The 12,151-nt window shown below is 40.3% G+C and overlaps 1 protein-coding gene across 1 annotated transcript in view; it reads right to left on the bottom strand.

The window, feature by feature from the left end:
* SOS2 (SOS Ras/Rho guanine nucleotide exchange factor 2) overlaps positions 1-9,856 on the bottom strand; it is an 87,643-nt gene extending 77,787 nt beyond the window's left edge. Inside the window, exon 1 of the mRNA XM_032481979.1 lies at positions 9,170-9,856. Within this exon, the coding sequence (XP_032337870.1) occupies positions 9,170-9,256 (87 nt within the window). The 5' untranslated portion in view covers positions 9,257-9,856. The remainder of the gene's footprint in view (positions 1-9,169) is intronic.
* Between the last annotated feature and the right edge of the window lie 2,295 nt (positions 9,857-12,151).

A 12,151-nucleotide genomic window follows, 5' to 3' on the forward strand; every position in this document is an offset into this window, starting at 1 on the left:
ACACAGATGTCGGACTAATGTGTTTTCAATAAAGCTTTATGATTATTAATTATTTTTCAGAGCTCATGACATTTACGTCCTTTTGATCAATTATGTACTACTAGTAACTCAAGCCAAAAGGAAAGTTTTAAAGCTTTATGAGCATTGGGGAAATTTTCAAAAATTCAGTATACAGACATTTTGTTGTTGCAAAGAAGTATAATTACAAAGGAGTATCAATTAAAGACTTTGAAACATAAAAATGTTATATTAGAATATAATTATGTGAGGGAAGAAGAATGAAAAGTTCACAGAGATTAAAAAATTGATGTAAAATTTCCAACCATTAAAAAAGCACTTTGTAATGTATATTTGAAAAGGCTGAATGGTGTATATCAAATTGTTATGGTACCTAGATTTCACTGGGTACATTTAAAAAACTGGTGGGATTGTTTTATTTTAAAACATCACCAGTATTTAGAACACATATAAAATTATATCATCTGAGACTATTTGAACCCAAAGATGAAAACGTTCAGGTGTCAACATAAAAATGTGCAAATTTTTCAAAATTCTTTTAGGATACGTAGCAAAAAGAAAATTAGAAAACTCCTTTGAGGAGAAAGACCAAGACTCAGGGCTGATTAGTTGAGAGCTTGATGTGAGAGGGAAGGGACAGGTTTCTGGCTTGAGAACTGAGTACTATATCATTTATACTGGAGATGGAGGTTTATGGAAGATGGTAATAAGCTTGGATTGGGTCATGCTGTGAATATTCACATAGAAATACCCAGGAAGCATGGATTAGAAGAATCACTATTGTTAAAATGGTCATACTGCCCAAGGCAATCTACAGATTTAACGCAATCCCTATCAAATTACCCAGGACATATTTCACAGAACTAGAACAAATCATAATAAAATTTATATGGAACCACAAAAGACCTAGAATTGCCAAAGCATTACTGAAGAAAAAAGAAAGAGGCTGGAGGAATAACTCTCCCAGACTTCAGACAATACTATAGAGCTATAATAATCAAAACCGTATGGTATTGGTACAAAAACAGACATATGGACCAATGGAACAGAATAGAGAACCCAGGAATGAATCCACAAACTCCTGGTCAACTAATCTTCGACAAAGGAGGCAAGAATATACAATGGTATATTTATACAATGGAATACTACTCAGCCATAAAAACTGACAACATAACGCCATTTGCAGCAACATGGCTGTCCCTGGAGAATGTCATTCTAAGTGAAGTAAGCCAGAAAGAGAAAGAAAAATACCATATGAGATTGCTCATATGTGGAATCTAAAAAAAAAACAAACAAAGCATAAATACAAAACAGAAATAGACTCACAGACACAGAATACAAACTTGGTGGTTGCCAAGGGGGCAGAGGGTGGGAAGGGATAGACTGGGATTTCAAAATTGTAGAACAGATAAACAAGATTATACTGTATAGCACAGGGAAATATACACAAGATCTTTTGGTAGCTCACAGAGAAAAAAATGTGACAATGGATATATGTATGTTCATGTATAACTGAAAAATTGTGCTCTACGCTGGAATTTGACACAACATTGTAAAATGGTTATAAATCAATAAAAAAAGTTTAAAAAAAGAATATACAATGGAATAAAGACAGTCTCTTCAGCAAATGGTGCTGGGAAAACGAGACAGCAGCATTTAAATCGATGAAGCTAGAATACTTCCTTACACCATACACAAAAATAAACTCAAAATGGATCAAAGACTTAAACATAAAACAAGCCACAATAAACCTCCTAGAAGAAAATATAGGCAAAAAATCACCTCACATACATCTCAAAAATGTTCTCCTAGGGCAGTCTACCCAAGCAATAGAAATAAAAGCAAGAATAAACAAATGGGACCTAATTAAACTTACAAGCTTCTGCACAGCAAAGGAAACCATAAGTAAAACAAAACGACAACCTACGGAATGGGAGAACATTTTTGCAAATGAAACCGACAAAGGCTTGATCTCCAGAATACATAAGCAGCTCATATGACTTAATAAGAAAAAAGCAAACAACCCAATCCAAAAATGGGCAGAAGACCTAAACAAGCAATTCTCCGAGGAAGAAATACCAATGATCAATAGGCACATGAAAAAATGCTCAATATCACTAATCATCAGAGAAATGCAAATCAAAACTACAATGAGGTGTTACCTCACACCAGTCAGAATGGCCATCATTCAAAAGTCCAAATGACAAATGCTGGAGAGGCTGTGGAGAAAAGGGAACCCTTCTACACCGCAGGTGGGAATGCAGTTTGGTGCAGCCACTGTGGGAAACAGTATGGAGATTCCTCAAAAGACTAGGAAGAGACTTACCATATGACCCAGGAATCCCACTCCTGAGTATATATCCAGATGGAACCCTACTTCAAAAAGACACCGGCACCCCAATGTTCATAGCAGCACTATTTACAATAGCCAAGACATGGAAACAGCCTAAATGTCCATCAGCAGATGACTGGATAAAGAAGATGTGGTATATTTATACAATGGAATACTATTCAGCCATAAAAATGACAACATAATGCCATTTGCAGCAACATGGCTGTCCCTGGAGAATGTCATTCTAAGTGAAGTAAGCCAGAAAGAGAAAGAAAAATACCATATAAGATCGCTCATATGTGGAATCTAAAAAAAAAAAAAAAAAAGAACATAAATACAAAACAGAAACAGACTCATAGACATCGAATACAAACTTGTGGTTGCCAAGGGGGTGGGGAATGGGAAGGGACAGACTGGGAGTTCAAAATTTGTAGATACTGACAGGCATATGTAGAATAGATAAACAAGTTTATACGCTATAGCACAGGGAAATATATACAAGATCTTGTGGTAGCTCACAGCAAAAAAAAAAAAAAGTGACAATGAATGTATGTATGTTCATGTATAACTGAAAAACTGTGCTCTACACTGGAATTTGACACAACGTTGTAAAATTACTATAACTCAATAAAAGAAAAAGTTAAAAAAAAAAAAGAATTGTCCAGGAAGCAGGAGCTGCAGCAGTTTTAGATAGGCTGCAAGAGAAGGCCTCTGGAAAGAAGACAATGTTCTTCTGAAGACTTAAAGGAAGTAAAAGGGCCATTCATGTTTTCATCTGTAGGAAGGTTGTTCTAGGTAGAAGGAACACCAAGTATAAAAGCCCTGAGACTAGAACATGTCTACGTATTGTAGGTACCAGGAAGCCAGTGTGGGGCAGGAGTAGAGCAAAAACCAGACAGTAGTAAATGAGGTTAGTGAGGTAAAGGAGGAAAGAGGGCAACACCGGACTGTAGAGGGCCTAGCAGGCTACTGGGAGGACTTTGACTTTTATTCTGAGAAGCACTGAACAGGTTTTGAACAAAGGAATGACATGATCCCACTTATCCCTACTGTGTTAAGAAAAGACTGAATGGGGCAAGGGTAGAAGAGAAGAGACCAGTTTAAGAGGCTACTTTAATACTCCAAGAGATTGGTGGTGCTGACTTGTTCCTAGGTGGCAGAAGTGGAAGAGTAAGAAATGGTGACTGAATATTGCTATAGTGTGACGTAGAGCTTAGAAGAGTTGCTGACAGATTAGATATGGGTTATAAAAGACAGGATTCAAGTAACTCAATATTTTGAGCAATTAGTATGATGGAATTACCATGTACTGATACAGGCAATACTACAAAAGGAGCTAGTTTTCAGGGGAAGAGAAGGAGCTCAGAATTAGTTGAGATGCCTAACACACATCTTTGTGGAAGTGTCAAGAAAGAAATTGGATATTCCAGCTCAGGAGAGGTCTGAGCCAGGAATAAAAACTGTAAACCATCAGATACAGATGGTATGTGAAGCAATGAGGCTGGGTGCGATTTCCAAGAATGGACTGTAAATAGCAACAGAAGTCCACAGACTAAGCTTTGAGGAGGTCAGGATGATGTAGGAGAGCAACAAAGGAGAAGATGGAGAAGGAATAGTCAGAGATGGAGAAAACCAGCAGAATTTGGTGTCCTGGAAGGCAAATGAGTAAAGGATTTCAAGAAGGAGGAAGGGATCAACTATCAAACGCTGTTAATGGGTCAATTAAAAAAGAATTACAAAGTGTAATGTAAGAGGTAGTATCTGACTTTACAAAGTGCTTTAATGAAGAAAACTGGGATAATGAAAACTTCACTTGGAGGAGACACCACCAGTGTTCACATCTAGATCTTGATGTTGTACTCTGTTGCTTCATCCCTCTACATTAAAATGTGAAGTGTTACAACAGTTTCTACATTTCAAAAGCTTTCTACTTACTATAATATGTTCTTATGTAAAAAAAGGAAAGAATTTTAGGTTGTTAATTTTTAACGTGACTACATGAGATAATGCTAAATCCATTAGTTCCATTAAAATTCCTTCCTGATTCAAATACTCAGGCTAACAGAGAATATAATCAAACTGCTGCTCCCTTGAAGAAAGTCCATGGTTAGTATAAAAGATATATACTTGATTTATGTCAAGAGGTAACACAGGTAACACTTTGGATACTCAGCATAAAACACTTTAATGGAGTATTATTGCTCCAAATATTCCCTCCCAAAATTAAACTGAAAATAGAAGACTACTAAATCATGGCTGACAGGAAGCTAAATGCAGCAAGCTAAAATGCATTCCTAATGCTCATCCAGTTCTGGCTAACCCCCTCGGGTCAGTTTGGGCCATTATTAGTTTGGAATCATTCCAAATGACTCCCTGGAGTTCTACTGCTATATTCAGTGGCTTAAGGAAATCCAGAACAGGCCTCATGTCACAAAAATCATAGTTTCTCCCATTCCTTTCAGTTGGAGTGATCCTTCAAAAAAGCAATTTTGATCAAGTTAATTTAATTACTTTGTTATATAAATAACCCTACAGGACTTCCTATTCTCAGGTACAGACCTTAACATGGTCTACACTACAGCCTCCCAACTAACTCATCTTTTTTCACTTGGTCTTGGTTCTTTTAAATCTAGTCATGTTTCTACCTTTCCCTAGGCCTCAAATCTTTTCTCCTCCTCTCCTTGTTTTGTTAATTCCTATTGATCTTTCAGATAATTGTTTACTTCTTTACTGTCTCTCCTAGACCTCTCTGCCAAACCACTTAGAATGGAAGCTGTATGAGAACAGGGGCCTTGCTACAACCTCAGTATCAAGAATAGTGCCTGGCACTCATTAAATATTTAAATATGTCCTCCAGAACTCAGCACGGATGTTACTTCCTTAAAGAAGCCTTCTTTGACCTTCTTATGTCAGTGATACCAATTTCATTTTCCCAAAGGACCCCATAGTTTTCTTCTGGGCCCCAGGCAAGATTTAGTGCAATCTTCTAAAACAGTTCCAAGAGATATTAGTACAAAGACATAAACATTAGAATCTTTCAGATTTCACAAAAGCATTTCTGAATCAAAACCCTCCACTCTCTTTTTCCCTGCCACAGATGGCTATTAATTAACTCATTCTTCCACATCTATTGAATTTTAACAGATATCTAAAAGCAAAGTGTAATGGCTGAGGTAGGAAGTCGATATTTAACCTAAATCAAATTAGACTCAGGAACAAGGTAACTCTACCAATTCTTTCTAGCTCTGACATTTATAACTACAGATAAGAGAACAGACATTTTCTTTTCCATGGCTAGCCTGGTGAAGAACACCTTACAGAAAAGATATCTACAAGGGAAGTATCAGGGACTAAAAGTCCTGCTAAAATGATATTAAGGCATGTTTCCCATATGTAGAATGCTTACACTGACTTTTCTAAGCATAAAATCAAATAGCACATGCACAAATGACCACAGGCATTTCAAAGACACAGGTAAAAAGCTGCACTGACAAATATATTTCACGCTCTTTTTCCCTTCAAGTAATATGATAGCTTCAATGTTCTTGGGGAGTAGTGGTAAAGGCATTTACGTTTCTGGTTCTTTTAGGTAAGATACATAATTCAGCAATAATGTTAACAATGCATGTATTATCCATTATTACTGTCATTTCGCTATACTTTACCCTTTGTAGTTCTGTATGCATTTAAACGCCCCACGTGAATTTGTTTTTAAAGTTAAAGAACAAAAGCACAACAAAACAAAAAGTTAAAGAACAACACATTTATATTTCCAATATTATTTTTCCATAAATCTATTTCTCAATGTTCATGTTTCTACATAGTGAAATGAGTATTTAATGCTGGTTGAAAAAAATCCCCTGCATTTTCAAAGTCAACAACAATAACTTGGTCACATATATGCAGTTTTTGGTATTCAGAAAAATTAGCCAAAACTTGAAGTAAGCAAAAGAGATAACCAGGTGTTCTTCAGTGCAGTGCTATGCTCGGAGAACCTTTGATTACTTTCTATTGACTGGGCTAACCTACAAGATTAACTTAAGAGATCTTTGGTACAGATGCAAAATCTAATCAGCAGAAAAAGATAACCCAAAACTTACTGCTTATGTTCCCATAGGGTCCTATATCTAACCTAACAATCTTATCTTAATATTATTTTATTAAATTGCATATAAATATCTACCTCCTCCAATTTTCATATTAAGTGGCTTTAATGTCTTATGAGTTCCCTCATTAAGTAATAAGTTGAATCAAAATTATTGACACATATTTATTCATATTTGCATTAAAGTCATGATTTTACCTTTCTGAAAATTGTATTTTAACAGTTTTGGAGGGTCCACCAAGATGCCCAAATGAACTAATAACCTAACAGAGCTAATTAAACAACTTTGCTCTTTTCAAACACACACACAGATTTCCTACAGAACTCTGAGCTCAGAATTGCTATCTCATATAAACCAAAACCTCAAAGTTTAGAATTTTCAGTTTCGGTGGTAAACGCCTTTAGAGCAAGATCTCTGCTTTCGTTAATGTTTGTATTCTTAGGATCCAGCATCCTAACAAGTAACTGTGTTCAATAAATGATAAATGAAACTAGCATATACACGTTCGATGGCAATGTCAACTGGAGGAGAAAAATCCTAGTAGTCCAATAGCATTGCTGCTTCAACTATCAATCCTAGTAGTCTTTGTAACAATTTGGTCAGCTGGAAGAAGGAAGACAAGTTCTAGATGCCTTGAATGTGAAGACAAAGCCTCCCCATAAATGGCAGGAATTCTCACTGTACAAAGACATGGGTGGCAGGTACATATCAGAATTTTGAAAAGATGAGAAAGAGTGAACCTTGAGCTCCTAAAGAGCTACAACTCTTAGCAAGCACTACAATCAACATTTGCAATTCCACAAATACCACAAAACTTGACATAATCTGAATTACTAACATCAAAAATTTCCCAAAAATATTTTTTAAAAAGTCTTCCACAGGAATATACCTCAATTCTAGAATAACAGTAAATTAATAAATGTAACAGAAATTGCTTTTTTAATTCACCTCAAAAGGCTAGGTTTTCTTAGCTGTATTTATTCCATAAGCAAAGGATGTACAAGAACTGTGAAGTAAGACAATACAGATCTATAAGGCACCTGAGTTCCAAGAAAACAAGCACAACATATAAATGCAAATAGACTCAAAGCAATTAACTAGGATTGGATGCTAGCCCTGGCTTTTTTTCCAGCCTAATCTGAAGATATAAATCTGTATCTGTGCATGAAGGATTATTAGGGTCAAAACTACCTACTGAGTAAGTTATGCAACACATACTCAAATACTATTTGCTACCATAAAGAACTAGTAGGTAGAGACCTGCATCACATTGCCAACATACAGCCCTACCTGGTAACTGCACTCTCTTGTTTCTACGTGGTTGAAGGTTCAGTCACTATCTAAGCATTCCCCCCTTTGCTTTTAACTCAGGCCAGTGTTCATTATCACCACTCAGCACACTTTCCATTTCTTTCCCTCTCCTTATAATAGAATCAGATTGCTCATGGAAGGAAGGTCAATTTAATACTTTAACACCTAGTATACCTGTGAAATGATAACTGTCTAGCTGCTCCCAGCCACCTTCCCCAATTTTTTATTTTTACAGATATTACTTGATGTTTGGCCCGAGGGAGGCAATACCTCCTTGTAAGAATTTTGAAAATAATGGAAAATCTGAAACTCTAAATGCATGAGGAAAATGTTTTTATCTTTAAAATACACTACCTCCTTTCACTTACAAAATTTAATGTATAAAGATTAATTTTCCAAGTGCAGTCTTAAACTGATGTTTATTTTTTCTTTATTATTTTAAAATTTATTCTTGGTTATTTTGCACAAAAAACACAAGGGATTAAGTTTGCATCAATGGTAAGGAAAACCCATGTTTAGCAGGCTTGATATCTTCTCCTGCACCCATTTACAGTCTTTAAACTTGTCTTGAACTTACAAAAGATTTTATTATAAAAATGATAGTATGATTATTAGCTATCTTCAGACGAAAACTGACACCATCTACAGGAGAGATGCACCATAGCCATGCACTCAAACTTAAAAAATTGATTTTTGTGAGCTGCACCTTTTTTGTCCCCTTAAAATTATTCTAAGTTATAAATTTCGCTCAGTTAAGAAACTGACCATATTTTATAGGGGAAATCTCGTAAACAGGTGGGACGCCTTGTGCAGGAAGGGAGGAGGCACTTTAAATTTACTTCAAGAATTGTAAACACAGACTTATGGCTCAATGACATTTCACACTCGTGAAACACATTCATCTTATAAAAAAAAAAAACTTACTCTTAAATGAGTGGACACCCTTCACAAGCAAACTGCCTAAGGGAACACCCCCAAAGAACTTGATTAAAAGTAATTACCCGGCCTGGAAATGTGCTTTTGTTTTAGAAACTGTCTAAATACAAACGGGACTTTCTCTTGCCCGAATCCAGCCTGAGGACAACAAATTGGTCAACGGCGGAAGCTGCCTGACGAAATGACTGCAAAATGAAATCCACTTTTATGATCATAACAAAACCTTCCTTCCGGGGCCAGGCGAAAACTTGGGAAAACGTCCTTTTGGACGCAACAGGCAATCACGAGCCTCCGCCGCCGGCTGGGGAGAAAGCGCTCGGCGCGGGCCCTCAGGCCCCGAGCGCAGGGAGGGCACGCAGCTCCCCGTTAGTACGTCTCAGGGGCTGCGGCCCGCACCCCGCCCGCCGCCCGCCTCGGCCCCGGCACCTCCCTCGGGCCCCGCGGCCGCCCGGGCACCAGCACTGACCTTTCGCAGGGCCGAGACCAACAGTCCCCGCCATTTCGGACTGTTCTCTTCGCTGAAGAACTCGTAAGGCTGCGGCGCCTGCTGCATGGCCCCGGCAGCAGCGCCTCCGCATCGGGGGCGGCCCGTGGGCCGAAACGGGCCGGGCCGGTGGCCTGACAAGCAGGGCGCGGGCCGCCTCGCCTCGCCTCGCCTCGCCGGCCGCCGCCGCCTCCCGCCCGGGCCGCCGCTACGGCCGAGGCGGCTCGGAGGCGGCGCCGGCGGGCGGGCGGGGGCTTCGGGGGCGGCTTCCTCGGCCGGGCGGCCGCGCCTCGCGCAGCGTCCGCAGAGGAAGCGCGGCGGCCCGTGAGACCGGGCGGCCCCCGGCTGCGACCGAAGCGGCGGCCTCTTTTCCCAGCGGCCTTGGCCCGCTTCTCGGGCGGCTCCTCCTCCTTTGTCTGGGTTCGCAGCCGGGCGGGGGTACAGCTGGCCTCGCCCCCGCCCCGACTCCCGCTACGGCCGCGGCGGGCGGAGGGCGGCGGCAGCGGCTTGTCCCCTCATCGCCTCACCTCCGCCCTCCCAACCGACAACGGCGCCTGGCCCGGCCTTTCCGAGTCACCTCCAGAGGGCCCTGGGGACCGACCGGGCGTGCGCGTCGGGCAAACAAGCCACACTCCGGCACGCACAGTGCTGGCCACCGCCGCCGCCCCTTCAGCAACCGCGCACAGCGCCCCAGGGCCGCCGCCAAGCGCTGGGTCCCAGCAGCAGCGGCTCGGCCCGCCCCCTCCGCACGGCGCTCATTATCCCGGCTAGCTGGAGCAGCCCCGCATGGAGCATGCGCGCCGCGGAGCGGGCTGAGGCGCCGGCCGGGCGCGGGGGCCTCGAGGCGGGAGTACGCGTCTCCTGGGAACCCGCTGGGAGCCTGTTCCATTTAGACTCCCCAACTTACTGACTGTGTTGTACACACACTGTTCCTCCTCTCAGCCTTCCCATGACAATCCCGACGTAATGCTACTCCTCGAGCGCCTCGAGCCCCAGGACTCCTGTCGTGGAAGCAGAATAGGAATTTGAAGAGAAAGGGGCTCTCCGCCTGGACGCGATTTTTAACCTATTTGTGTTCTTCATGGCAGTTCCGTATATAGGAGATAGTAACTATTTCATAGGGTAGTGGTGTGGGGACTGAAGGAGATGAGGCGGGAAAAGCCCTTAGCACACAGTAGGGCCAAAACCGGCAGATGACAACATTAATCAAGCAGGTCCTTCACTTGCACGAGATCCTATGTGTTCATAAAAATCATATCGTTTTGTAAAACTTCCCCAGGACAATTTTGCATTGTTTTCTTAATCTTGTTCTCCAACTTGTGTAGGTGTCAGGTCCCCCCACAGAACTTGGATCCGCCCTTGGGACTCAGCCAAACTCATTAGCAACCCAAAAATGATAGTCAGACCTTAAGCTTTCCTGAGTTGAAGACTCTGGAAACTTATCATTAGCATAACTTTCATCCCACTAAAGATGTTCAGCACATACATGAATTATAATAGATTGTCCCTAGCCCCAGCCATGAGAAAGGGAAAGGAGGAACGGTGCAAAAAAAAAAAAAAAAAGAGTGTGTGTGTGTGTGTATGCCACACTTCAGTTCCTGGATCATTAGCAGGTAGCAGAGCAATCATCCTCCCTAAAATAGGCACCATTTTGTCATTTTGGCAAAAATCAGAATGGCAGAGTTGGAAAACAGATCATATTTCTAATTCAAGTAACCACTAAATCAAGAATCTTTTCTAATAGATAAGCAACAATGATATACTGTACAGCACAGAGAAATTCAGCCATTGCTTTGTAAAAACTTTAAATGGAGTATAATATATACAAATTATTGAACCGTTGTTGTATACTTGAAACTAACAATGTAAATCAGCTATACTTCAATTTTAAAAAACTTCCAATTAATGGCCACATCCACATTCCCATGTACTTGGGATAAAAGGTAGGATAGTGAAATGCTTGCATTTCTCCAATTAATCTTTCAATCGGTGAGGGCAAAGACTTTGGCTTGTACAGAGTGTCTTTACTTGTCTCTCCTCTTCCTGAACTCCAGCTATGTAAACTGCTAGGCTGTCAAACTATTAGACTGTGATTGTATTTTCTTACAGAAGAGTAAAGTTGTTAGCGGGAAGTTTCATACTTGGCCAAGGATATTGGAACCTTCTCTGGGCCAAATCTGGCCTGAAGACACATCTTGTTTAGCCAGAGCTTAATTTAAATTTTTTAAACTGTTGTTAATATATTAAAATCAAGACATTTCATGTAAAAAACTAGATGTCCAGCTTCTCTTGACAAAGATCTGGCAACACTGGCCCCCGCTGCTTCCTGCAAGGGAATAATCAGCAGGTAGTGGGGTAGTGGCTGCTTCTTTAGAATAGTATGCCATCCTGTTCCCAGTTGGCTATACTTCCCACCTGGCACTCTTCACCCTTTTATGTAACCTGCCTAGTCTCTACAGGCATCTGAATTGTGATCTCTGGGCGAGACAAAACAGAAATGTGATCCACGTGCATGTGGAAGATAATCCAAGAATAACACCAGTAAACAGTATCCCAACCAGACAAATGGGCCATCTAGATAAAAATGTCAGATCCATATCCTATACTCTATGCTAAGATAAATTCCAGCTGTGTCAAATATTTAAATGTAAAAAATAAAACCATAAAATAATCTGCTTATAATTTCAGAGTACAAAGACCTTTCTACTATGATATAAAATGCAGATTGATAAATTCTATTTTTAAAAATGTATGGCCAAAAATAGACTTATCATATGATCCAGCAATCCCACTTTTGGGCATATATCTAGAGGGAACCTTAATTCAAAAAGATACACACACTCCAGTGTTCATAGGAGCACTATTTACAATAGCCAAGACATGGAATCAACCTAAATGTCCATCGACAGATGACCGGATAAAGAAGGTGTAGTATATTTATACAATGGAATACTGCTTAGCCAT

This window comes from Camelus ferus, chromosome 6 (genome assembly GCF_009834535.1).
Source record: "Camelus ferus isolate YT-003-E chromosome 6, BCGSAC_Cfer_1.0, whole genome shotgun sequence".
In the NCBI taxonomy this organism is placed as follows: domain Eukaryota; kingdom Metazoa; phylum Chordata; class Mammalia; order Artiodactyla; family Camelidae; genus Camelus; species Camelus ferus.